The sequence below is a fragment of the Carcharhinus amblyrhynchos genome, chromosome 17, assembly GCF_965287045.1.
Source record: "Carcharhinus amblyrhynchos chromosome 17, sCarAmb.v2.hapA, whole genome shotgun sequence".
Lineage (NCBI taxonomy): Eukaryota > Metazoa > Chordata > Chondrichthyes > Carcharhiniformes > Carcharhinidae > Carcharhinus > Carcharhinus amblyrhynchos.
The window spans coordinates 49,680,089-49,704,217 of NC_137340.1; the positions used below are offsets into that span (position 1 = coordinate 49,680,089).

Sequence of the window (24,129 nt, forward strand, 5' to 3'; positions counted from 1 at the left end):
ATGGCTAATTCACCGAGCCTGTGTGGAGTGTGGGATCACCCAGAGGAAACCCACGCAGTCGTGGGAAGAGTGTACAAGCATATATTTCAATGTTGGAAACTGAAACCAGAACTTTGTCAAAACTGTAACAAAAAAAGAGCCTCACAACACCAGGTTAAGGTCCAACAGATTTATTTGGAATCACGAGCTTTCGGAGCGCTGCTCCTTCATCACCTGAACTGCTCGGAAAGCTCGTGATTCCAACTAAACCTGTTGGACTTTAACCCAATGTTGCGAGACTTCTTGTTGTGCCCGCCCCAGTCCAACACTGGCATCTCCACATCAAAAATGTTAAAAGAAAGACTAAAGAGGATGTGTTTTAATATTTAATGTTGCTCGAGTATTTCCTTATTTTAACTCTGTTTTGTGGTTCTAGGTGCTGTGAAGTGTTAACCTGAGCCCCAGGTGACAATGAATGGTTTACGGGGCCTGTTCCTGGGCACAGTGCTTCTCCTCTGCAGTGCCAGGACTGCGCTGGGGCAGAATCCGGAGCAGAAGAAAATCCGCCTTCGCCTGGCGGGGGAGAAGCGGACGCACCACGAAGGACGTGTGGAGGTTTTCTACAATGGGCAATGGGGCACGGTGTGTGACGACGATTTCACCATCGAGGTTGCCACCGTCATATGCAAAGAAGTGGGCTACGAGGGAGCAGTCACCTGGGCCCACAGCGCAAAGTATGGACAAGGGAAAGGTAATACATTACCCCCCACACCCGGCCATCTCCATTGCTCCATATTGAAATAGGCAGGGTAGGTTATTCAGCCTCTCCAAGTCTGCTATTAGTAAGATTATGGCTACATCACATTTTCTGCCCAATCCCAATATTCCATACGGTTGCCTTAATTCCTAAAAATCTGTCGCTCTCAGTCATGAATAGACTCATCCTCTGGGATAGAGAATCCTAATGGTTCGCAATCCCCTAAGAGTGAAGAAATTCCTCCTCATCTCAACCCTAAATGGCCAATAGCTTATCCCCTGACTGTGGCCAGTTCTAGAGTTCCCAGCCAGGAGGAAAAACACTCTACATTACTCTTCCAGCAAGCTTTTAACCACTTACCCTGTCCCCTTAGGGAGCTTGGTGCCAAATTTTTTCCTATTACACTCCCAACAAGCAACTCAGGAGGAATTATATCATGCTAAAGGTATTATGTTACTTGCTGAGTGACGTCTCTCCTTACGCTGCGGACTGTGCCCTGAGTCTTTGACTCTCCAGCCAAGGGGAAAAAGCCTCTCAGCATCTCCCCTGACAAACCCTCATGCTCTTCAGTGAGATTGCAATTTGCTAAACTGGAGAATATGAACTGAGAGCATTGTACTGAATCTCCCCTCATCGGACAGCCCTCTGAACCCAGGAATCAGTCTTGTGATGTGACAGGGTGGCACAATGGTTAGCACCGCTGCCTCACAGCACCAGGGATCCAAGTTCAAGTCCTGGCTTAGGTCATTGTCTGTGCAAAGTCTGCACGTTCTCTCCATGTCTGCGTGGGTTTCTCTAGGTGCTCTGGTTTCCTCCCACAGTCCGAAAGACATGCTGGTTAGGTGCATTGGCCATGCTAAATGCTCCCTCATTGTAACTGAACAGGTGCTGGAGATTTTCACAGTAACTTCACTGCAGCGTTAATGTAAGCCTACTTGTGACGCCAATAAGTAAACTCCATAGCACACCCCTCATGCAAGTATAGCCTTCCATTGGTAAGGTTACTAAAACTGTACATAATATTTCCCTTGGCTCTTGCCTAATTCCAATATAATTTTAAAAGACTTTGAATTGGAAGGTGGCTTCAGTCTATGCTTGTGTAGTGTTTGAATTTATCTAGCACAGATGTCTCCATTCTGGCAGGACCTCATCTCAGTCATCATGCTCTAAACCAGGGCGTAGTGCCCAGGGATTTGACTGTGATGTTATCACAGGTGGAAGCAAGAACCATGTCCCAGCTTGTATCCCATGGTAAACTATCATGAAAACTATCATTCTCATCAACTTTTACAGATGGACCAGAGAAACATTCTTTCTGGTTGTATCACAGCTTGGTATGGCTCCTGCTCTGCCCAAGACCACAAGAAACTACAAAAGGTTGTGAGTGTAGCCCAAGGGTTATGGGGAGAGGGCGGGAATGTGGAACTGAGCCACGACAGATCAGCCATGATCTTATTGAATGGCGGGGCAGGCTCAAAGGGCTAGATGGCCTACTCCTGCTCCTACTTCTTATGTTCTTATGTTCAATCCATTGACTCTGTCTACACTTCCTGCTGCCTTGGAAAAGCAGCCAGCATAATTAAGTACCCCATGCACCCTGGACATTCTCTCTTCCACCTTCTTCCGTTGGGAAAAGGATACAGAAGTCTGAGGTCTGGTACCAACCGACTCAAGAACAGCTTCTTCCCTGCTGCCATCATTTTGAATGTATTTACCTTGCATTAAGTTGATCTTTTTCTACACCCTAGCTGTAACACTACATCCTGCACTCTCTCCTTTCCTTCTCTGTGAATGGGTATGCTTTGTCTGTATAGTGCACAAGAAATAATACTTTTCACTGTGTATTAATACACGTGACAATAATAAATCAAATCGAATTGCTCCAAGATCAGCTGACCTCATGCAGAACAGGCATTGAACCTGACACCTCGCCAGGTCTCCCGGCAATGGCCAATCATTGGCCTAACCAGCTGGGAGTAAGATTTCTCCTTGCTGTGTTTCTCATGCTGAACATGAACTTGTTCTTTCAGTAACTTGCTCCTGGTGTGCCTTTAGGGACCTCCGCACCAAGTAGGGAACTACATATCCATCCTTCCCTAATTCAGGTCTGGCAAATTCTTGAACATTTGTGACTATATAACCGGTTAAGTGGGCAGACTCCACCCAGGTCTTTGCCAATGCTTCTGTTGGCTTTTTCCACAGAAGAGTTGATTTGATTTATTATTGCCACATGTATTGAGATACAGTGAGAATTGTTGTATTTTGCGCACTACACGGACAAAACATACCATTCATAGAGTACATAGGGGTGAAGGAAAGGATAGGATGCAGAATGTATGTTCATAGCTTGAGTGTAGAGAAAGATCAGTTCAGTATGAGGTAGGTCCATTCAAAGGTCTGATGGCAGCAGGGAAGAAGCTGTTCTTGAGTTGGTTGGTACATGACCCCAGACTTTTGTATCTTTTTCCTGACTGAAGAAGGCAGAAGAGAGACTGTCCAGGGTGTGTGATGTCCTTAATTATGTGGCTGTTTTTCCAAGGCGGTGGCAAGTGTAGACAGAGTCAATGGATGGGAGGCTAGGTTGAGTGATGGACTGGACTTCATTCCCAATCCTTTGTAGTTTTTTGCAGTCTCGGTCAGAGCAGGAACCAGACCAAACTGTGATACAACCAGAAAGGATTGTGAGGGTAATTAGGCAATATCACTCTCTCTCTTGCCTAATCTTATATGTGTCCTACTGAATGCTGATGATACATCGACCCTGGCTGTTCATCTGCCCCTTCCACCAATATGATTGATGTAATCATAGATTCACTCATGTAGATAAGTTCTAATGGAAATTGAGGCGTTGAATCCTGGGGTAACACCATCACCTTATAACCAGACCAGTAAGCATCTGCTTTTGAATGGTTACAGGACAGAGGAAGCCAATCAGCCTGTCAAACTCTTAGAGCTTTCTCCAAGAATAACTTAGCTGTGACCTTTCCCCCTAGCCTGGCAATTACTTTCTCCTCAGATAATTACCCTTAAGAAAGCTTCTACTGAATCTGCCTCCAGCAATAGTCCAATGCCGAACATGGCCACTGCCTATTTTTCTTGCTCTCTCAAAGTCTTTGGAACTCGCTTCCACAAAAGACAGAGGAGGCAGAGTCTTTGAAGATAACGGTATGTAGATTGTTGATAAAGGATGAAAGGTTATCAGGGATTAGGCAGGCGATTACGGTCAGATCAGTCATGAGCTTATTGAATGGTGGAACAGCCTTGAGTGGCTGTCCCCTGTTCCTAATTATTATGCATGTTTGTACAAGAATAAAGATTTTCCTGATGTTGCCTCAGACTCTTTGACTGTTCAGCGTCCATCAGTTCTCGATTCTGTTGCCACTGTCTACCGTGTGCAGATCCCTCATGATCTTGAATGCCTCTACCAGGTTTCCTCTCACTGTTCTCATCTCCAAAGTGAACAGCCCCACAGTCCAACCATGTAACTGGAGTTCCTCGTCCCCTGGAAACACCCTCGTAAATCTTTCCGCAAAGCCTTCGCGTTCTTCCTCAAGTGTGGCACCCAGCATTGGACACAGCACTTCAGTGTTTTATGAGCTTCACCATACCGGTTTTGTACACATTGGGAGGGATTTTACGGCCTCGCTCATCCTGAAACTATAAAGTCCAACAGATCCTCCCATGCTTTGCCCCTCGCCCGTTCCAAACTCTGTGGCAGGTGGGCCGGTAAAATTCCAACCAATGCCTCTCTTTATAGAAGTCCAGGATCCTGTACACCTTGCCATCAATGCTTTAGCCTCTGCTGTACTTGCTGAAAAACAAGTCTTTTTTGTTAAAGTTTTTTGTTTTGCACTCATCAGAAGAATACAAGAAATCAACAGATTTGTGAGCAGACTGATGGGCAAGTGGACTCTAGGGCGTGATGTGGAGATGCTGGCGTTGGACTGGGGTAAACATAGTAAGAAGTCTGACAACACCAGGTTTAAGTCCAACCGATTTATTTGATAGTAAACTCACAAGCTTTCGCGGTTTCCCTCTTCGTCAGGTGAATGAAGAGTTCTGACCTCTGTCTGTGCTGTTATATGCTCTGCCTGAGGCCAGAACTCTTCATTCACCTGACGAAGAGGGAAACCGCGAAAGCTTGTGAGTTTACTATGAAATAAATCGGTTGGACTTAAACCTGGTGTTGTCAGGCTTCTTCCTGTGGTTTTAGTGCATTGCCATGGCGAATGTACCAGTTGATGGTGACTGAGAAGTAAATTTGTGATTGTATTTTTGTCAGAGTCCTGATGAATGCAAGACAAAAAACTTCTACAGAATTTGTCCTTTTCTTTGCGACACTGTACTGCAAATGACTGAATGCTGTAATTCCTCTATCTAGGTCCTATCTGGCTGGACAATGTGAAATGCAGAGGTGATGAGGCTTCTATAGCTGCCTGCGAATCTAATGGCTGGGGTGTTAATGACTGTAAGCACAGTGAGGATGTTGGCGTTGTCTGCTCAGGGAAACGACTTGATGGATTTGACAACAGAGAGGCTGATTCCAAAGTTAAGGTAGGCCCCAAACCTTCTTCCACCATAATCTCAGCAACATATGGCTCTTTCTGACCTGATTGCGATACACTCAATGAACCTCGGGGAATCTGATGACTATTGCTGATTATTATAGTGGTGTTGTGGTAAGTTAATAAAAAACAAAGAACAGTTCTTTGTTCAGAAACAGGCCCTTCAGCCCACCAAGTCAGTGCCGACACAGATGCCTCTCTAATCTAATATTTTCTTGCCTCTATGTGCTGCATATCCCTCTATTCCCTGCCTATTTATGTATCTATCCAGGTGCCTCTTGAACGTGTTATAGAATCTATTTCCACCACCTCCTCTGGCAGTGCGTTCCAGGCATTCACCACCCTCTGTGTGAAAAAAACGTTCCCCTTACATCTCTTTTAAACTTTCCCCCTCTCACTTTCAGCCTCTGACCCCGAGTAATTGACCCTTCGACCCTGGGAGAAAGACCCTGACTGTCCACTCTATCCAAGCCTGTCATAACCTTGTAAACCTCCATCAGGTTCCCCCTCATCCTCTGACGCTCCAGTGAAAACAATCCAAATTTCTCCAACCTTTCTTCACAATCCATATCGTCCAAACCAAGCAACATCCTCGTGAATCTCTTCTGCATCCTTTCCAATGCATCAACGTCCTTCTGGTAGTGTGGTGACCAGAATTGTACACCATACTCCAAATGGGATCTAACCAAAGTCTTATATAGCTGCAACATGATTTTCCAATTCCTATACTCAGCACCCTAACCAATGAAGGCCAGCATGCCTTAGACCTTCTTAACTGCTTTATCCACCGGAGTTGTCACCTTCAGGGAGCTGAGGATCTGCATGCCTAGATCCCTGTGTGTGGTAATATTTCTAAGGGCTGTATCATTTGCTGTATACTTTTCTTCTGCAGTAGACCTTCCAAACCTCATCACGTCACATTTGTCCAGGTTAAATTCCACCTGCCATCTTTCAGAAGAGATCTCCAGTTGATTTATATTCTGCTGTATCCTCTGACAATCCTCCTTACTATCCCCCAATTTTTGCATCATCTGCAAATTTACTAATCAGACTATCTAAATTTTTCTCCAAATCATTCATATTTGTTTTTTGAACAGTAAAGGAATTAAGGGTTACGGTGAGCGGGTGGGTAAGTGGAGCTGAGTCCACGAACAGATCATCCATGATCTTATTGAATGGCAGGGCAGGCTCGAGGGGTCAGATGGCCTACTCCTGCTCCTAGTTCTTATGTTCTTATATGTGTCACAAACAACAGAGGCCCAGCACTGATCGTTGTAGAACATGCTTGTCACGGACCTCCAGTTAGAAAAGTACCCTTCCAGTGTTACTGTCTGCTTTCTATGCTCAAACCACTGTGTATCCATCTTACCAGCTCACCTCGGATCCCAAATGACTTCACCTTCTGTATCAGCCTGCCATGAGGAACCTTATCAAATACATTAATAAAGTCTTTGTATACAACATCCACTGCCCTGCCCTGGTCAATTTTTTGTCACTCCCTCAAAAAACTTAATCAAGTTTGTGAGACACAACCTCCCCTTTACAAAACCATGCTGCATATCACTAATGAGCCTATTCTGTTCCAGATGTGAATATATCCTGCCCCTAAACATCTTCTCCAATAATTTCCCTGCCACTGATGTAAGGTTCACAGCCCTGTAATTTCCCAGATTGTCACGTCTGCTTCTCTCTAGGAATGGCGCAGTGGGTAGCACTGCAGCCTCACAGCACCAGGGACCTGCATTCTATCCCCGTCTGAGATCACTGTCTGTGTGGAGTTTGCATGTTCTCCAAGTGTCTGTGTGGGTTCCCTCCGGTTTCCTCTCACAGTCCAAAGATGTGCAGATTAGGTGGATCGGCCATGCTAAATTGCCCCTTAGTGTATAGGCATAGGCCAGGGGGATTAGTGTTTGGGTTTACAGGGATAGGGGTGGGTGGGATTGTTGTCAGTGCAGACTTGATGGGCCAAATGGCCTCCTTTTGCACTGTAGGAATTCTATGATTCTATGATATCCTGTCGCTAATACTCCAATTGGATTGGCTTGGTTGTCAACTCTGGCTGCAGTCCCTGAAAATTGTGTCACATAATCTCCCGTTTTGATGTTCACCTCCCCCATCCTCCATCATTGGCTAATGCTTCACGCCCACTGCCTTCCCACAGCTCACTGGAAAGAGAAACTTAACTAACCCTTGTAATCCTGTCTGATTAGCCTCGCCTGCTAGTCAAACTATCTCTTTGCCCCAGCACCAGTATTTATGTAACTAATAAGTAAGTGTTCGATGAAAATTAAAAAGAACAGTTTTGTTTGTGGTGCCTCTGGAACTGCACTCAAAGCATTGTCCTGCTGATTAATCCCCGATCCCAGGGGAATCCTGGACCACCCAACAAGGGGCTCAATCCACAACACGATGACTGGTTAACTTCAGACATGAGGGAAATACAACAACATCAAGATTTCTCAGCAGGAAACCCTAAGGCTAGCGTCATCTCCCAGAACTCTTACTTTGTTATTGTCCACTCAGAGCGAGTCGCAGCGATAGAGGCCTGAGAATCAGGCTTCTTGCCTGACCTCGTAACCTGAGGGCACGTGACCATTAGAAACAGGAAGAGGAGCAGACTATAAGGCATATTGAGCCTGCTTTACCCTTCAGTCCAACAAAGGACAAAGGAAAGTACAGCGTAGGAACAGGCCCTTCGGCCCACCAAGCCCGGGCCGATCATGATGCCCTAACTAAACTACAAAACTTCTTCCCTTACTCGGTCCATATCCCCCTATTCACTCTCTATTCATGTACCCATCCAGATGCCTCTTAACTGTTGCTAATGTACCTGCTTCCATCACTTCCTCTGGCAGCGCATTCCAGGCACCCATCACTCTCTGCGTGAAAAATTTCCCCCACACATCCCCCTTAAACTTTCCCCCTCTCACCTTGAGCCTGTGCCCCCCTTGTAATTGACATTTCCACCCTGGGAAAAAGTCTCTGACTATCCACCCTGTCTATGCCTCTCATAACTTTGTAGACCTCTATCAGGTCTCCCCTCAACTTCCGTCTTTCCAGTGAAAACAATCCTAGTTTATTCAACCTCTCCTCATAGCCAATCCCCTTCAGACCAGGCAACATCCTGGTGAACCTTCTTTGCACTCTCTCCAAAGCTTCCACTTCCTTAGTGTGGTGACCAGAACTGTATGCAATACTCCAGATAGGCCTAACCAAGCTGAACATGATTTCCCAACTCCCCTACTCTGCAATTTCCAATATCTCGACCTCCTTCTCCTCCTCCAAGATGCCCCTTAAAGGCGAGCATGTTATTACTTCTCTTCATATCTCCTGTGGTTTAGTGTCTGATATTTTGTTGATATTACTCCTGTGATACACAAAGTGGAGGGCTGTGACCAGCGATGTGCCTCAGGGATCGGTGCTGGATCCATGTATTAATTGTCATTTATATCAATGATTTGGATGAGAATTTCAGAGGCATGGTTCGGAAGTTTGCAGATGGCACCAGGATTAGTGGCATAGTGGACATGAAGAAGGTTATCTAAGATTGCAATAGGATCTTGATCAATTGGGCCAGTGGACCAATGAAATGCAGATGGTGTTTAATTTAGACGAATGTGAGGTGATGCATTTTGGTAGATCGAACAGAGGCAGGACTTACCTAGTTAATGGTAGGACGTTGGGGTGAGTTATAGAACAAAGAGATCTGGGAGTACAGGTTCATAGCTCCTTGAAAGTGGAGTCACAGGTGGACAGAGTGGTGAAGAAGGTATTCGGCATGCTTGGTTTCATTGGTCAGAATATTGAATACAGGAGTTGGGACATCTTGTTGAACTTGTACAAGACATTGGTAAGGCCACACTTGGAATAATGTGTAGAGCTCTGGTCCCCGATTATAGAAAGGATATTATTAAACTAGAAAAAATACACAAAAGATTTACTTGGATGCTACTGGGATTTGATGGTTTGAGTTATAAGGAGAGGTTGGATAGACTGGGATTTTTTTCTCTGGAGCGTAGGAGGCTTAGAGGTGATTTTATAGAGGTCTATAAAATAATGAGGTACATAGACAAGGTAGATAGTCAACATCTTTTCCCAAAGATAGGGGAAGCTGAAACTAGGGGGTATAGGTTTAAGGTGAGAGAGGAGAGATACAAAAGGGTCCAGGGGGGCATTTGTTTTACTCAGAGGGTGGTGAGTGTCTGGAATGAGCTGCCAGAGGCAGTAGTAGAGGTGGGTACAATTTTGTCTTTCAATAAAGGAGGGGTGGAAACTGAAGCAAAGGTGAATTTATTGAAGGGGAACTAGAGAATAGGGCCAGTAAGACTCAGAAGAAGAGCAGGCAGGGTGAGGTTACTAATCAAAGAGGGTCTGGTGGACTGAAGTGCATTTGTTTCAATGCGAGAAGTGTAACAGGCAAGGCAGATGAACTTAGATCTTGGATTAGTGCTTGGAACTATGATGTTGTTGCCATTCCAGAGGCTTGGTTAAAGGAAGGCAGGATTGGCAGTTTAACGTCCCAGGATACAGATGTTTCAGGCAGGATGGGGGGGATGTAAAAGGGATGAGGGAATTGCACTACTGGTTTAGGAGAATATCTACTGTGGGAGGACATTTCAGACAGGGAGGCAATATAGGTAGAGCTCAGGAATAGGGAGAGTGTAGTCACAATGTTGGGGGTTTACAATGGGGCTCCCCACTGCCAGCGGGACATAGAGGAACAGATATATAGGCAGATTTTGACACGGTGTAGAAGTAACAGGGTTGTTGTGGTGGGAGATTTTAACTTCCCCTATATTAACTGGGATTCACTTAATGTTAAGGGCAGAGTTTGTAAGGAACATCCAGGAGAGCTTCTTGAAACAGTGTGTAGATAGTTCAACTATAGAAGGAGCCATACTAGACCTGGTATTGGGGAATGAGCCCAGCTAGGTGGTCGATGTTACAGTAGGGGAGCAGCTTGGGAGCAATGACCACAACTCAGTAAGCTTTAAGGTACTGATGGATAAAAGTAAGTGTAGTCCTCAAGTGAAGGGTGGGGAGGAGGCTAATTTCAACAATATTAGGCAGGAACTAAAGAATGTAGACTGGGAGCAGATGTTTGAGAGCAAATCAGCATCTGGCATGTGGGAATCTTTCAAGTGTAAATTAATAGGGATTCAGGGCCAGCACATTCCTGTAAGGATGAAGGATGAGTATGGAAAGTTTTGGGAACTGTGGATAATGAGAGATATTGTGAGCCTTGTCAAAGAGAAAGAGGAAGCATTTGGCCAAGCTAGGAGGCTGGGAACACACAAAGCAAGTGTGGAATACAAGGAAAGTAGAAAGAAACTTAAGCACTGAGTGAGGAGGGTTAAAAGAGATGACGAAACGTCATTGGCCAGCAGGATTAAGGAAAATCCCAAGGCTTTTTATGCATATATAAAGAGCAAGAGGGTAGCCAGGGAGCGGGTTGGTCCACTCAAGGACAGGGGAGGTAATCTATGCGTGGAGCCAGAGTAAATGGGTGAGGTATTAAATGAGTAGTCAGTGTTCATCAAAGGGAAGGACTTGATGGATGATGAGTCTGGGAAAGGATGTGTAGATAGTTTGAAACATGTTGAGATCAAAAAGGAAGAGGTATTGGCGTTCTTGAGAAACATTAAGGTAGGGAAGTCCATAGGGCCTGATGGGATATACCCCAAAATACTGAGAGGCAAAGGAGGAAATTGCTGGGGTCTTGAGAGAAATCAGGCTCCAGGGGAGGTCTCAGAGGATTGCAGAATAGCCAATGTTGTTCCTTTGTTTAAGAATGGTAGCAAGGATAATCCAGATAATTACAAGCCAATGAGCCTTACGTCAGTGGTAGAGAAATTATTGGAGAGGATTCTTTGGGACAAGATTTACTCCCACTTGGAAATAAATGGACGTATTAGTGAGAGGCAGCATAGTTTTGTGAACAGGGGGCCATGTTTCATGAACTTGATTGAGTTTTTTGACTAAATGACAAAGATGATCGATGAGGGTAGGGCAGTGGATGTTGTCTACATGGACTTCAGTAAGGCCCTTGACAAGGTCCCTCATGGCAGACTGGTACAGAAGCTGAAGTCACACGGGATCAGAGATAAATTGGCAAGATGGATACAGAGCTGACTTGCTTATAGAAGACAGGAGGTAGCAGTGGAAGGGTGCGTTTCTGAATGGAGGGCTGTTAGAAGTGGTGTTCATCAGGGATCAATGCTGGCACCTTTGCTGTTTGTATATATATAAATGAGTTCGAGGAAGATGTAACTTGTTTGATTAGTAAGTTTGCAGATGACACAAAGATTGGTGGAATTGTGGATAGAGATGAGGGCTATCAGAGAATGCAGCAGGGTATAGATTGGTTGGAGACTTGGGCAGAGAGATGGCAGATGGAGTTTAATCCAGACAAATGTGAGGTAATTCATTTTGGAAGGTCTAATAAAGATAGGAAATATACAATAAATGGCAGAATCCTTAAGAGTATTGATAGACAAAGAGATCTGGGTATACAGGTACACGGGTCACTGAGAGTGGCAACGCAGGTGGAGAAGGTAGTCAAGAAGGCATATGGCATGCTTGCCTTCTTTGGCCAGGGTATTGAGTTTAAAAATTGGCAAATCACGTTTGCAGCATTATGGAACTTTGGTTAGGCCACACTTGGAATATAGTGTTCAATTCTGGTCGCCATACTACCAGAAGGATGTGGAGACTTTGGAAAGGGCACAGAAAAGATTTACCAGGATGTTGCCTGGTATGGAGGACATTAGCTATGAGGAGAGGTTGGAGAAACTTGGTTTGTTCTCACTGGAACGACAGAGGCTGAGTGGTGACCTGATAGAAGTCTACACGATTATGAGAGGCATGGACAGAATGGATAGTCAGAAGCTTTTTCCCAGGATAGAAAAGTCAATTACTAAGGTGTGAGGGGAAAGGTTTAAAGGAGATGTACAAGACAAATTTTTTACACAGAGGATGGTGGGTGCCTGGAACTCGCTGCTGAGGGAGATACGATAATGACTTTTAAGAGACGTCTTGACAAATACATGATTAGGATGGAAATAGAGGGATATGGTCCCCGGAAGGGTAGGGGGTTTAGTTCAGTCGGGCAACATGTTTGGTGCAGGCTTGGAGGGCCAAAGGACCTGTACCTGTGCTGTAATTTTCTTTGTTCTTTGTGAAAAACATTTAGATAGTCTCTGGGTATGATGGGTATAGAGGGATATGGGCCAAATGCACGCAGTTGGGACTAGCTTAGTGGTAAAAGCTGGGCGGCATGGACAAGTTGGTCCGAAGGGCCTGTTTCCATGATGTAAACCTCTATGACTCTAAGGGACGACTTTTCCCATCCCGAAAATTAGCACGTCAGACTGAGAGAATCGTGTGTGGGCTGGTTCGCGGGATACGCCCCTGCGTTCCTGCCATGTGCGCACCTCCGCGCGGTCGGGACCATGCCGGATATCCAGCGGGAAGCTTGGAGTGCTGCACAATGGCACCATAGAAATGCAAGTTGTTGTAGCGCACCAGAGAAGTTAAAATAAAGAGGGACTTTGGAGAATTCACTTTGATTAAAACGTGTTCAGAATGCTGTGAATCTAGTCGGAAAGCGCCTATGCACAATCGCTGAAAATCTCTGTGCTCGTTCAGGGCTGGGATTCTCCGGTGCTGCTCCGGTGAATGGAGTTTTGGTCGGAACACCAAATTCTCCGTCCTGACTGGCAGTGTGGCGGGCATGACGGAGATCGGAGAATCCTGTTCAATGTCTGGTTACAGGAAGAAGTAGGGTGGGGGAAACGAGGCTGAGGGGCTTTAGTTTAAGGAGTGTTTTAAATTTGCGGTGTAGCCAGTCAGAGAGTGAAGGTGGCTCAGCGGGTATAGGGACTGGTGTGAGTTTGGATACCCTAGGTAGTAACATTCCGGGTGAGGCAAGGTTTACAGATATAATGAAGCTTGGCTGAAATGACTGAACCTGAAACACACAAATCATCTTCTGATCATCTTGTATGCCTCAATTAGGTCACCTCGTAACCTTCTTCTTTCTAAGAAGAATGGTATGGAGGGCATTGGCTATGAGGAGAGGTTGGAGAAACTTAGTTTGTTCTCACTGGAGCGACGGAGGTTGAGGGGAGATCTGATGGAAGTCTACTAGATTATGAGAGGCATGGACAGAGTGGATAGTCAGAAACTTTTTCCCAGGGTGGAAGAGTTAATTCCTAAGGGGCACAGGTTTATGGTGCGAGGGACAAGGTTTAAAGGAGATATACGAGGTAGATTTTTTACACAGAGGGTGGTGGATGCCTGGAACTCGCTGCCGGGGGAGGTAGTGGAAGTAGATACGGTAGTGACTTTTGAGGTGTGTCTGGACAAATACATGAGTAGGATGGGAATGGAGGGATATGTTCGCCGGAAGGGTAGGGGGTTTTAGTTCAATCGGGCAAACTAACTTTGGAGGGCCGAAGGGCCTGTTCCTGTGCTGTAATTTTCTTTGTTCTTTGGCAGTCCTGGGATGCTCCAGCAAAATCTTCCTTCCCACGTGGAATCCGGGTAATTCACAGCACAAAGGATGCCACTTTATTTCCATGCAGACCAGCAAGCAGACATCCAGCCTGATCCCACATCCAGGCTCTTTCCAACTCTTAGTCCACAGCCATGTAATGCATGGGCAGCACGGTGGCACAGTGGTTAGCGCTGATGCCTCACAGCACCAGGGACCCAGGTTCGATTCCTGTTTTGGGTCACTGTCTGTGTGGAGTTTGCATGTTCTCCCCGTGTCTGAGTGGGTTTCCTCCGGGTGCTCCGGTTTCCTCCCACTGTCAGAAAGACTTGCTGGTTCGGCGAATTGGCTGCGCTAAATTCTTCCTCAGTGTATCCGAACAGGCACCATAGTGTGACAATTAAGGGGTTTTCACAGTAACTTCATTGCAGTGTTAATGTAAGCCTTACATGTGATGCTGATAGTTAAATTGAAAACCGTGCTTTGCTGGTCTCTGTTGGGTCTTCACATCATCCCTCAGCCCCAGGGACAGTCAGGCTTGTGGAACCTGTTCACTGCGAACGTGGGACAGGGAAGAGAAATGAAACTCCTGCCGTCTTTCAAATATTTGGACCTGGGTTAGGTCAAACAGCTATGCATGTAAATTGTGTAACAGGGGAAATGGGGTGGAGTGGAGAGGCTGAGGAGTTGCTGCAGTCTCGCTGCTTGTAAAATACTCCAGAATAGGGCAATGTGTCCAAAACATCCCTTTTGAGATTCCGGTGGAAGGAACATTCAGGGAAAGCATGTCTGAGAGAGGAATAAGTGAGCACAGTATGAAATCACTCCATCACGCAAACCAGTCTCCCATCCATTGACTCTGTCTACACTTCCCGCTGCTTTGGAAAAACAGCCAGCATAATTAAGGACCCCACGCATCCCAGACATTCTCTCTTCCACCTTCTTCCATTGGGAAAAAGATAAAAAAGTCTGAGATCACGTACTGACCGACTCAAGAACAGCTTCTTCCCTGCTGCTGTCAGACTTTTGAATGGACCTACCTCGTATTAAGTTGACCTTTCTCTACACCCTAGCTATGACTGTAACACTACATTTTGTGCACTCTCCTTGCCTCCTCTATGAACGGTATGCTTTGTCTATATAACGGGCAAGAAACAATACTTTTCACTGTACGCAAATATGTGTGACAATAATAAATCAAATTAAATGAAATGGAACTGGAGTTTCATTTCTCTTATCTGTAGACAAGAAAAGTAACTGAATGGAGGAGAGCAGTGCAGAGAGCACTTTACTCTGTATCTAACCCTGTGCTGTACCTGTCCTGGGAGTGTTTGATGGGGACAGTGTAGAGGGAGCTTTACTCTGTATCTAACCCCGTGCTGTACCTGTCCTGGGAGTGTTTGGTGGGGACAGTGTAGAGGGAGCTTTACTCTGTATCTAACCCTGTGCTGTACCTGTCCTGGGAGTGTTTGGTGGGGACAGTGTAGAGGGAGCTTTACTCTGTATCTAACCCTGTGCTGTACCTGTCCTGGGAGTGTTTGATGGGGACAGTGTAGAGGGAGCTTTACTCTGTATCTAACCCCGTGCTGTACCTGTCCTGGGAGTGTTTGATGGGGACAGTGTAGAGGGAGCTTTACTCTGTATCTAACCCCGTGCTGTCCCTGTCCTGGGAGTGTTTGATGGGATGATGTCGAGGAAGTGTGTTTAACATATGCTGTACTGAGTTGGGAAAGATTAGTACAGACAACATAGCTTTCAAGCAGAGAAAGGTCACATTCCTGAGCGCTGACTTCACATGTCGTGAGTGTAAGACTTGACTTAAACTGTGTTTCATGTATTGGAACTCGAGGATTCTTAAAACAAACTAACTTTTCAACAGATGATTGTGACAAAATAATACTGATGAGAAATGTGAATGAAATTTTAATAAATTCCTCCAGTTCTGGCAGCTAGGAAATCCTGGATTTCCTTTGCCCCTCTATTGGAGGTGGAATTTCTTCCCTAAAGCTGTCCTCTGATCTACACCACTCCTGTCACGTGAGCTCTTCGCTGGAACATACATGAGTTCATAAATGCATAGATATAGGAGCAGGATTAGGCCATTCGGCCCATCGAGTCTGTTCCACCATTCGATCATGGCTGATATGCTCCTCATCCCCATTTTCCTGCCTTCTCCCATAACCCTTCAGCCCATTACCAATTAAAAATCTACCTAACTCCTCCTGAAAGTGACTCACTGTCCCAGCATCCAGAGCTCTTTGGGGTAGCGAGTTCCACAGATTCACGACCCTTTGGGAAAAGTAGTTTCTCCTCGACTCTGTTCTAAATTTGCTACCCCTTCTCCTAAGACTATGACCTCTCATGCTAGAATGTCCCACAAGAGGAAGCCTCTGCTCCATGTCTACTTTATTCATACCTTTTATCATCTTGTAGACCTCAATTTGATTTCCCCTCATTCTTCTAAATTCCAGGGAGCATTGGCCTAAATTGTTCAATCTCTCTTCACACGACAAACCCCTCATCTCTGGAATCGATTATAGATGAATCATAGAATCCTACAGTGCAGAAGGAGGCCATTCAGCCCATCGAGCCTACACTGATTGTGGTCACTCAGGCTCTATCCCCAAAACCCCAGGCATTTACCCTGACAATAAGGGGCAATTTAGCATGGCCAATCCAACTAACCTGCACATCTTTGGGAGGAAACCGGAGCATCCGGAGTAAACCCACGCAGACATGGGGAGAACGTGCAGACTCCACATAGGCAGTGACCTGGGGTCGGAATTGAACCCGTGCTCCTGGAGCTGTGAGGCAGCAATGCTAATCCACCGTGCCGCCCACTCAATCTAGCGACCCTCCTCCGAACTGCCTCCGATGCCTCTACGTCTTTCCCCAAATACAGGGATCAAAACCTCCCACCTGTACTGATATCTTCTGTTGTGTTGGCTGTCGTGGTTCCGTGAAATGTCCTGGGACACATTAAGGGAGGCTATGCAGATGCGAGTTGTTGTTGCTTTCTATCAGCATTCAGACGAACTAATGGTGACACTCAACGAGTCAGCGACCCCGGGAATTCCCGGGACACAACTTGTCCTCGCTGCCTGGGGGAGGGTTTGGATAGACGGCACCGTGTGTAATGGGCAGAGGTATGTCTGAAACACAGCAGCTTCATTCATTCACAGCGAGGATGGGGAATGCGAGCTAGCAGCTGAGGTCATTTGGTTGGAAAAACACATGCTGACGTCTAGACAATAATAGCTTTCTCAGATAAGGGCAGGGTCATGCCTTCCTGATCGGGTGATTCCTCACATTCCTGAGTTCCCCACACAGTCAGGGAGCAGACGGAACTCAGCAGAGAGAACACACACCCAGCGGAGGTAGATATTGATTTAATAGTGAGTGGAACTAATATGGAATCATAAAAAGGCTGGACAAGTCTGTGCAGTTTTTTTTTTAACTCATCTTATTCAGGAACACCCTTGGCCAGCTACAGTGCAGCAGAGTTGAGGGGAAACTACTTCTCCCAAAGGGTTGTGAATCTGTGGAATTCACTACCCCAAAGTGTGGTGGATGCTGGGACAGTGAGTAAATTTAAGGAGGAGTTAGACAGATTTTTAATTGGTAATGGGTTGGAGGATTATGGGGAGAAGGCAGGAAAATGGGGATGAGGAGTTATTGTTAATCCATCCTGAAGTTCTTGCACCTTGTGCAGGGACTGAGGTGAGTGGGGAGTCACTTCCTGACCTTGCTTTGCAGGTATGTGGGCACATTGCTGCTCATTAAGTTTATTTATCAGTGTCACAAGTAGGCTGACATTAACACTGCAATGAAGTTACTCTGAAAATGCACTAGTCGCCACACTCTGGCGCCAGTTTCGGCCAATAGGCTCACTAATGTCAATGGTCAGATCAGGTCATGGACAGCACGATGGCACAGTGGTTAGCACTGCTGCCTCACAGGATCTCAGGTTCGATTCCCGGCTTGGGTCTCTGTCTGTGGTGAGTCTGCATGTTCTCCCCATGTTTACGTGGGTTTCCTCCGGGTACTCCCGTTTCTTCCTACAATCCAAAGAGATGCAGGTTAGGTGCATTGGCCGTGCTAAATTCTCCCTCAGTGTGCCCGAACAGGCGCCGGAGTGTGGCGACTAGGGGATTTTCACAGTAACTTCATTGCAGTGTTAATGTAAGCCTACTGGTGACACTAATAAACAAAATTGTAAACTGTGTGCCAAATGGCATGTACAACTACTGCAAAGTATCCCTACATTTTATATTGTGGTTCCCTTGCAATAAATGACAACATTAGATTTGCCTTCCAAATCACTTACTGTACCTATAGACTAACATTTTGTGATTCACAGAATGGTTATAGTTCAGAAGGAGGCCACTCGGCCTGTTGAGTCTGAACTTGTTCTCTGCCAAAGAAATTCATCTATTTCACTCCCCTGCGCTTTTCCCATAATGTGGAGATGCCGGCGTTGGACTGGGGTAAACACAGTAAGAAGTCTCACAACACCAGGTTATAGTCCAACAGGTTTATTTGGTAGCAAAAGCCACGAGCTTTCGGAGCGCTGCCCCTTCATCAGGTGAATGGGAGTTCTGTTCTTTATAGGGTATATAAAGACACAAACTCAGTTTGCAAAATAATGTTTCGAATGCGAGTCTTTACAGGTAATCAAGTCTTAAAAGATACAGACAATATGAGTGGAGAGAGGGTTAAGCACAGATTAAAGAGATGTGCATTGTCTCCAGACAGGACAGTTAGTGAGATTTTGCAAGCCCAGGCAAGTCGTGGGGGTCACAGATAGTGTGACGTGAGACAAGATCCCGGTTGAGGCTGTCCTCATGTGTGTGGAAGTTGGCTATCAGTTTCTGTTCAGCGACTCTGCGATGTGTGTTGTGAAGGCCAGCTTGGAAAATGCTTACCCGAAGATCAGAAGCCAAATGCCTGTGACCACTGGAGTGTTCCCCAACAGGAAGAGAACACTCTTGCCTGGTGATTGTCGAGCGGTGTTCATTTATCCGTTGTCGCAGCGTCTGTTTCCCCGTAACCCCACACGTTTACTTTCTGGAGCTTATCGAATTCCCTTTCAAAAGTAAGCATTGAATCTGCCTCCATTGTTACCTGAGGCAATGCAATTCTGATCCTAACCGCTCACTGCATTCGAAGCTTGTTTTCTCATGTCATCTTTGTTTTTTTTGCAAATCACCTTAAATCTGTTCCCTTTGATTCTCAAACTCTCCACCAAAGAGGACAGTTCTCTCCGTGTACTTTTCTTGTGATTTTGGGCGCATCTGTCAAATCTCCCCTCAAGCCTCGCTTTAAGAAAAACAACTCCACCTTTCTAACCTTTCTTCATTACCGTAAGCCCCTCAGTCCCCATTCTCGAGAACATTTCCCACATCTTCTTTAAAGCCTTCACATCCTTCCTAAAGTGTGGTGCCCAGAATTGAACATCTGCCCAGGAGGTCGAGAGTGTTTTGTAAAGCTACATCATAATTTCCTTGTTCTACACTTCAAGTTATAAAGCTCAGGTTTCATGTAGTTTAAAGTTTAATTATTAGGCTTACATTGACACTGCAATGCAGTTACTGTGAAAATCCCCTAGTCACCACACTCAGGCACTTGTTCGGGTGCACCTAATGCACTTAAGCAGCACATCTTTCAGACTGTGGGAGGAAACCAGAGCATCCAGAGGAAACCCATGCAGACATGGGGAGAATGTGCAAACTCCATACAGACAGTGGCCCAAGCCAGGAATCAAACCCAGCTCCCTGGTGCTGTGAGGCAGCAGCGCTAACCACTGTGTCACTGTGCCGCCCAATGTACCAGGACACCTGGATCCCTTTGTAATGAAGAGTTCCAGTCTCCTTACCTAAAGAGGTATGTATTAGTCAGAGAGGGGGTGCAATGAAGGTTCATCAATATAATTCCTGGGATTGTGGGGTTGTCTTCTGAACAGAGATTGCAGAGACTGGGTGTATTTTCCATTGAGTTTAGAAGAATGAGAGATGATCTCATTATAACATAGAGGGTTAGACAGGGGAGAGGCAGGAAAGATGTTTCACCTGGAGGTAGGTGGCCCAGAACCAAGGGGCACAGTCTCAGAATAAGGGAATTAAAACTGTAGCGAGGAGCAAATTCTTCTTTTGGAGGCTGGTGGGTCTTGCAAATACTTCACTCCAGGAGGATGTGGAAGGTGTGAGCGGCATGGTGATGCAGTGGTTAACACTGCTGCCTTACAGCATCAGGGACCCACGTTTGATTCCCAGCTTGGGTCGCTGTCTGTGCGGAGTTTGCATGTTCTCCCTGTGTCTGTGTGGGTTTCCTCCGGGTGCTCCGGTTTCCTCCCACAGTCTGAAAGACGTGCTGGTTAGGGTGCATTGACCCAAACAGGCACTGGACTGTAGCAACTTGGGGAATTTCACAGTAACTTCACTGTAGTGTTAACATAAGCCTTACTTGTGACTAATAAGTAAACTTTAACTTGAAACTTTACTTTAATTTCAGTCATTGAGTATGTTCACGTCAGGAATTCATAGAATCAGAGAAGATCATAGAAACCCTATAGTGCAATAAGAGACCATTGGGCCCATTAAGTCTGCACTGACCACAATCCCACCCAGGCCCTACCCCAAAACCCTACATATTTACCCGCTAATCCCTCTAACCTACGCATCCCAGGACACTATGGGGCAATTTTAGCATGGCCAATCAACCTAACCCACATATCTTTGAACTGTGGGAGGAAACCAGAGCACCCAGAGAAAACCCATGCAGACATGAGGAGAATGTGCAAACTACAGTAGAATTGATAGATTTCTAGATATTAAAGATATCAAGGGACATGTGGATAATTGGGGAAATGGTATAGAAGATCAGCCATGACCTAGTTAAGTGGCTTTCTCTTACTTCTGTTTCCTGTGTCCCTAATAGGCTGTTTCTCTATTCTTCTTACAAAGGCAGGCAAACTACGTTATTCCACATTGTCCCTGTCTGCCAAATGTTTGCCCACACACTTAACCTATCTGTATCCCTTTGCAGATTCATTATACAGACGTTACCCAGGATCTGGGAACTTGTTAGCCTTTAGAATGAATAATTTTCTCAGCATCCTTTCCCTGGTGATAGCAATTATTTCAGGCTTCACTCCCTTCCACCCCCTCCCTCCCTTTCACCTCTTGACTTGCAATTATTTCCGGGATGCTATTTGTGTCTTTTACGGTGAAGACAGATGCAAAACATCTGTTCATTTCATTCACCATTTCCTTATTTTTCCTCATCAATTCTCCAGACTCGCTGGCCGGGGTTTTCCAGCCCCGTCACGGCGGGACTCGCCGCGGGAGATTAGTCGGTCCAGCCATTTCAGCATGACTCGAATATTCCACCCACTGTCGAGAGGACCCACACTCAATTTTACCTACACTGTTCCTTTTTAACCGCCTATGGAAACTCTCACTATCTGTTAAAGTTTAAAATTTAATAAGTTAAAGTTTATTTATTAGTGTCACAAGTAGGCTTACATTAACACTGCAATGAAGTTACTGTGAAAATCTCTCAGTCGTCACACTCTGTTCGGGTACACAGGGAAAATTTAGCATGGCCAATGCACCCTAACCAGCATGTCTTCGGACTGTGAGAGGAAACCGGAGCACCCGGAGGGAACCCAGGCAGACATGGGGAGAACATACAGACTCCATACACAGACAGTGACCCAAGCCAGGAATCGAACCCAGATCCCTGGCACTGTGAGGCAGCAGTACTAACCACTATATCACTGTACTGCCACGGTGTTTTTCTATCACTCACTAGCTTTCTTTCATACTCTAATTTCTCCCTCCTTATTTTTCTTTATTCTTTGCTATTTTTTATTTCTTGCACCCAGGAGAAAGATTGTCTGCTCATTGCCACCTGACTGGTTATCAGATTGTAACATGGCTGTGACAAGAACAAAACACTTCTTTGCTACGGAGTGCTATGGAATATCCCAAGGTGTTGAAAGCTGCCACAGAAATGCACGTTCTTTCATTCCTCTCCAACCTCAACTTCCCAGCTCGCCCCCTTCACTTTACCAGGCCTTGTTGTTGTCCCCTGTCCCCCTCCCTTTTCTTTATCATCAATCCCAGAGATTTCAGCCACTGATTTCACTGGAGAGCTCAGGCACCGTATGCCGGCTGCACATTGAAACTCCCTCTTAGTCTAACACCACTTCAAACAACATGCCAAAGATCTGGCCTTGAAGGTTCCTCTTCAATGCAACAGGGTGGCATTTCCTGGCTCCACATCAACAGTGCAACCTTTTTTCCTTCCGATTGAGACGCTGCCAATTTATGATGACCCAGTTTGGAATTGAATTGAGACTCTTGAGGACCCTTCTGGGTTGGGCTGAAGCCAAGTGAACATTGGAACCAAAACCTCCGCCCCAACCTCGGTTTGATGAAGCCAAATGAAAGGTGGCTTGGACTGACTGGGACTTGGTTTCCAAAGTGCTCCCTTTGAGTCCTTGACCTCCCTTGTGCTTTGATATTTGCACCTTGTCTCTCGCGACTGCCGTAAACCACTTGTCTGGGCCACATCCATCAGGAATCAGGAGGCTGGTTGGCACTCTCAGCAGTCTGCCCACCATCCCATGCCCCCGCCCCCCCCGCTTTGGGATAAAAGCCCTCATGTTTGCTAACGTTCCTTTTGCCCTGTTACCATGGTGACAGCTGCAGCTCTGATCCTCCACGGACAACGTGAAGAATGATTGATGGGGTTTGTGTGATGCTCAGCACGCAGATGGTACACAGCTGTGTCCCTTTCTCTTGATCCAGATCCATTGCCTTTAACAGATCTTAAGAAGGTTTCATATTGCAGCATCTTAGATGGAGGATATTATCTGTATGAAAGCGATAACAAGCAATAACCTCATTGTGAAGCCTGGATATTTAGAAAGGAAAAGGAGCTAAAATATTAATTAATACTTTGCACATTCAGGCTTTGTTCTCCCCAACTCTGCCCTACACCTCCAATCTTATTCATTGATTTTTGCCTCTGATGTTGTGGCTTTATCCCTGTTTTTCTAACGGATCCAACCCTGCGGCTGTTTGCAGTACACAGCAACTCATCTTCAACGCTGTGGGGGCGAGACTATCTATTGATGGGTTTCTCCACCACGACAGAGCCAGTTCTTTAACGCCCAGCTGAAATAGCAGAAGGGAGAGACGCACATTCACATAGTGGTTTCCGCATCTGTTGGTGAAAAGAACATGTTTGTTGAGGAAGTCTTTATAGTTTTCTGAATGTTAATGGCAAGTCGTAGAGGATTACAGCATAGAAATAGGCCCTTCGGCCCAACTTGTCCATGCCACCCCTTTTTTTAACCCTAATCTAGTCCCAATTGCCTGTGTTTGGCCCATATCCCTCTATACCCATCTTACCCATGTAACTATCTAAATGCTTTTTGAAAGACAAAATTGTACCCACCTCTATTCCTGCCTCCGGCATCTTGACCCAGACACTCACCCCCTGTGTGAAACAGTTGCCTCTCTGGACCCTTTTGTATCTCTCCCCTCTCACCTTAAACTTATGCCCCCTAGTTTTAGACCGCCCCCTGCTTTGCTCATGACTGGAGCCAGTTGCGGTGCCCAACTCAAAGCCTTGGCTGAGATCAGTTGACCATTTTGTCATTTGGATAAATGTGAGGTTATCCACTTTGGCAGCAATAATAGGAAGGTGGTTTATTATTGAATGGGTGTAAATTGAAAGAGATGGATACTCAACAAGACCTTGGAGGCCTTGCGCATCAGTTGCTGAAAGGTACAGCAGACAGTGAAGAAGGCAAATGGTGTGACGGAAATCCTTAATAAAAGATTTGCGTATAGGGATAGGGGTGTTTTGCTGCAATTGTATAGGGTGCTGGTGAGGCCACACTTGGAGTATTGGTTGGTGTCCTTGTCCGAGAAAGGATGTGCTTGTTACAGAGGGAGTACAGCGAAGGTTTACCAGGCTGATTCCTGGAATGGCAGGTCTGTCATATGAAGAGAGCACAGTAAGAAGTCTCACAACACCAAGTTAAAGTCCAACAGGTTTATTTGGTAGCAAACACCACTAGCTTTCGGAGCGCTGCCCCTTCGTCAGGTGAGTGGGAGTTCTGTTCGCCATCAGGGCATATAAAGACACAAACTCAATTTACAGAATAATGATTGGAATGTGAGTCTTTACAGTTAATCAAGTCTTAAAGATACTGACAATGTGAATGGAGAGAGCATTAAGCAAAGGTTAATGGGATGTGAGGAGGGACCAGTTCTATATATAGGGTTATATTCACAGGAGTTTAGGAGAGTGAGAGGGGA

At 45.7% G+C, this 24,129-nt stretch overlaps 1 protein-coding gene across 1 annotated transcript in view; it reads left to right on the forward strand.

Annotated features, from left to right (window-relative positions):
- The first annotated feature begins 421 nt into the window (after positions 1–421).
- Positions 422–24,129, forward strand: part of loxl4 (lysyl oxidase-like 4) — a 145,427-nt gene continuing 121,719 nt past the window's right edge. The window contains exons 1-2 of the mRNA XM_080205325.1: positions 422–730; positions 5,118–5,290. Coding sequence (XP_080061451.1) covers positions 451–730; positions 5,118–5,290 — 453 coding nt within the window. The 5' untranslated portion in view covers positions 422–450. The remainder of the gene's footprint in view (positions 731–5,117; positions 5,291–24,129) is intronic.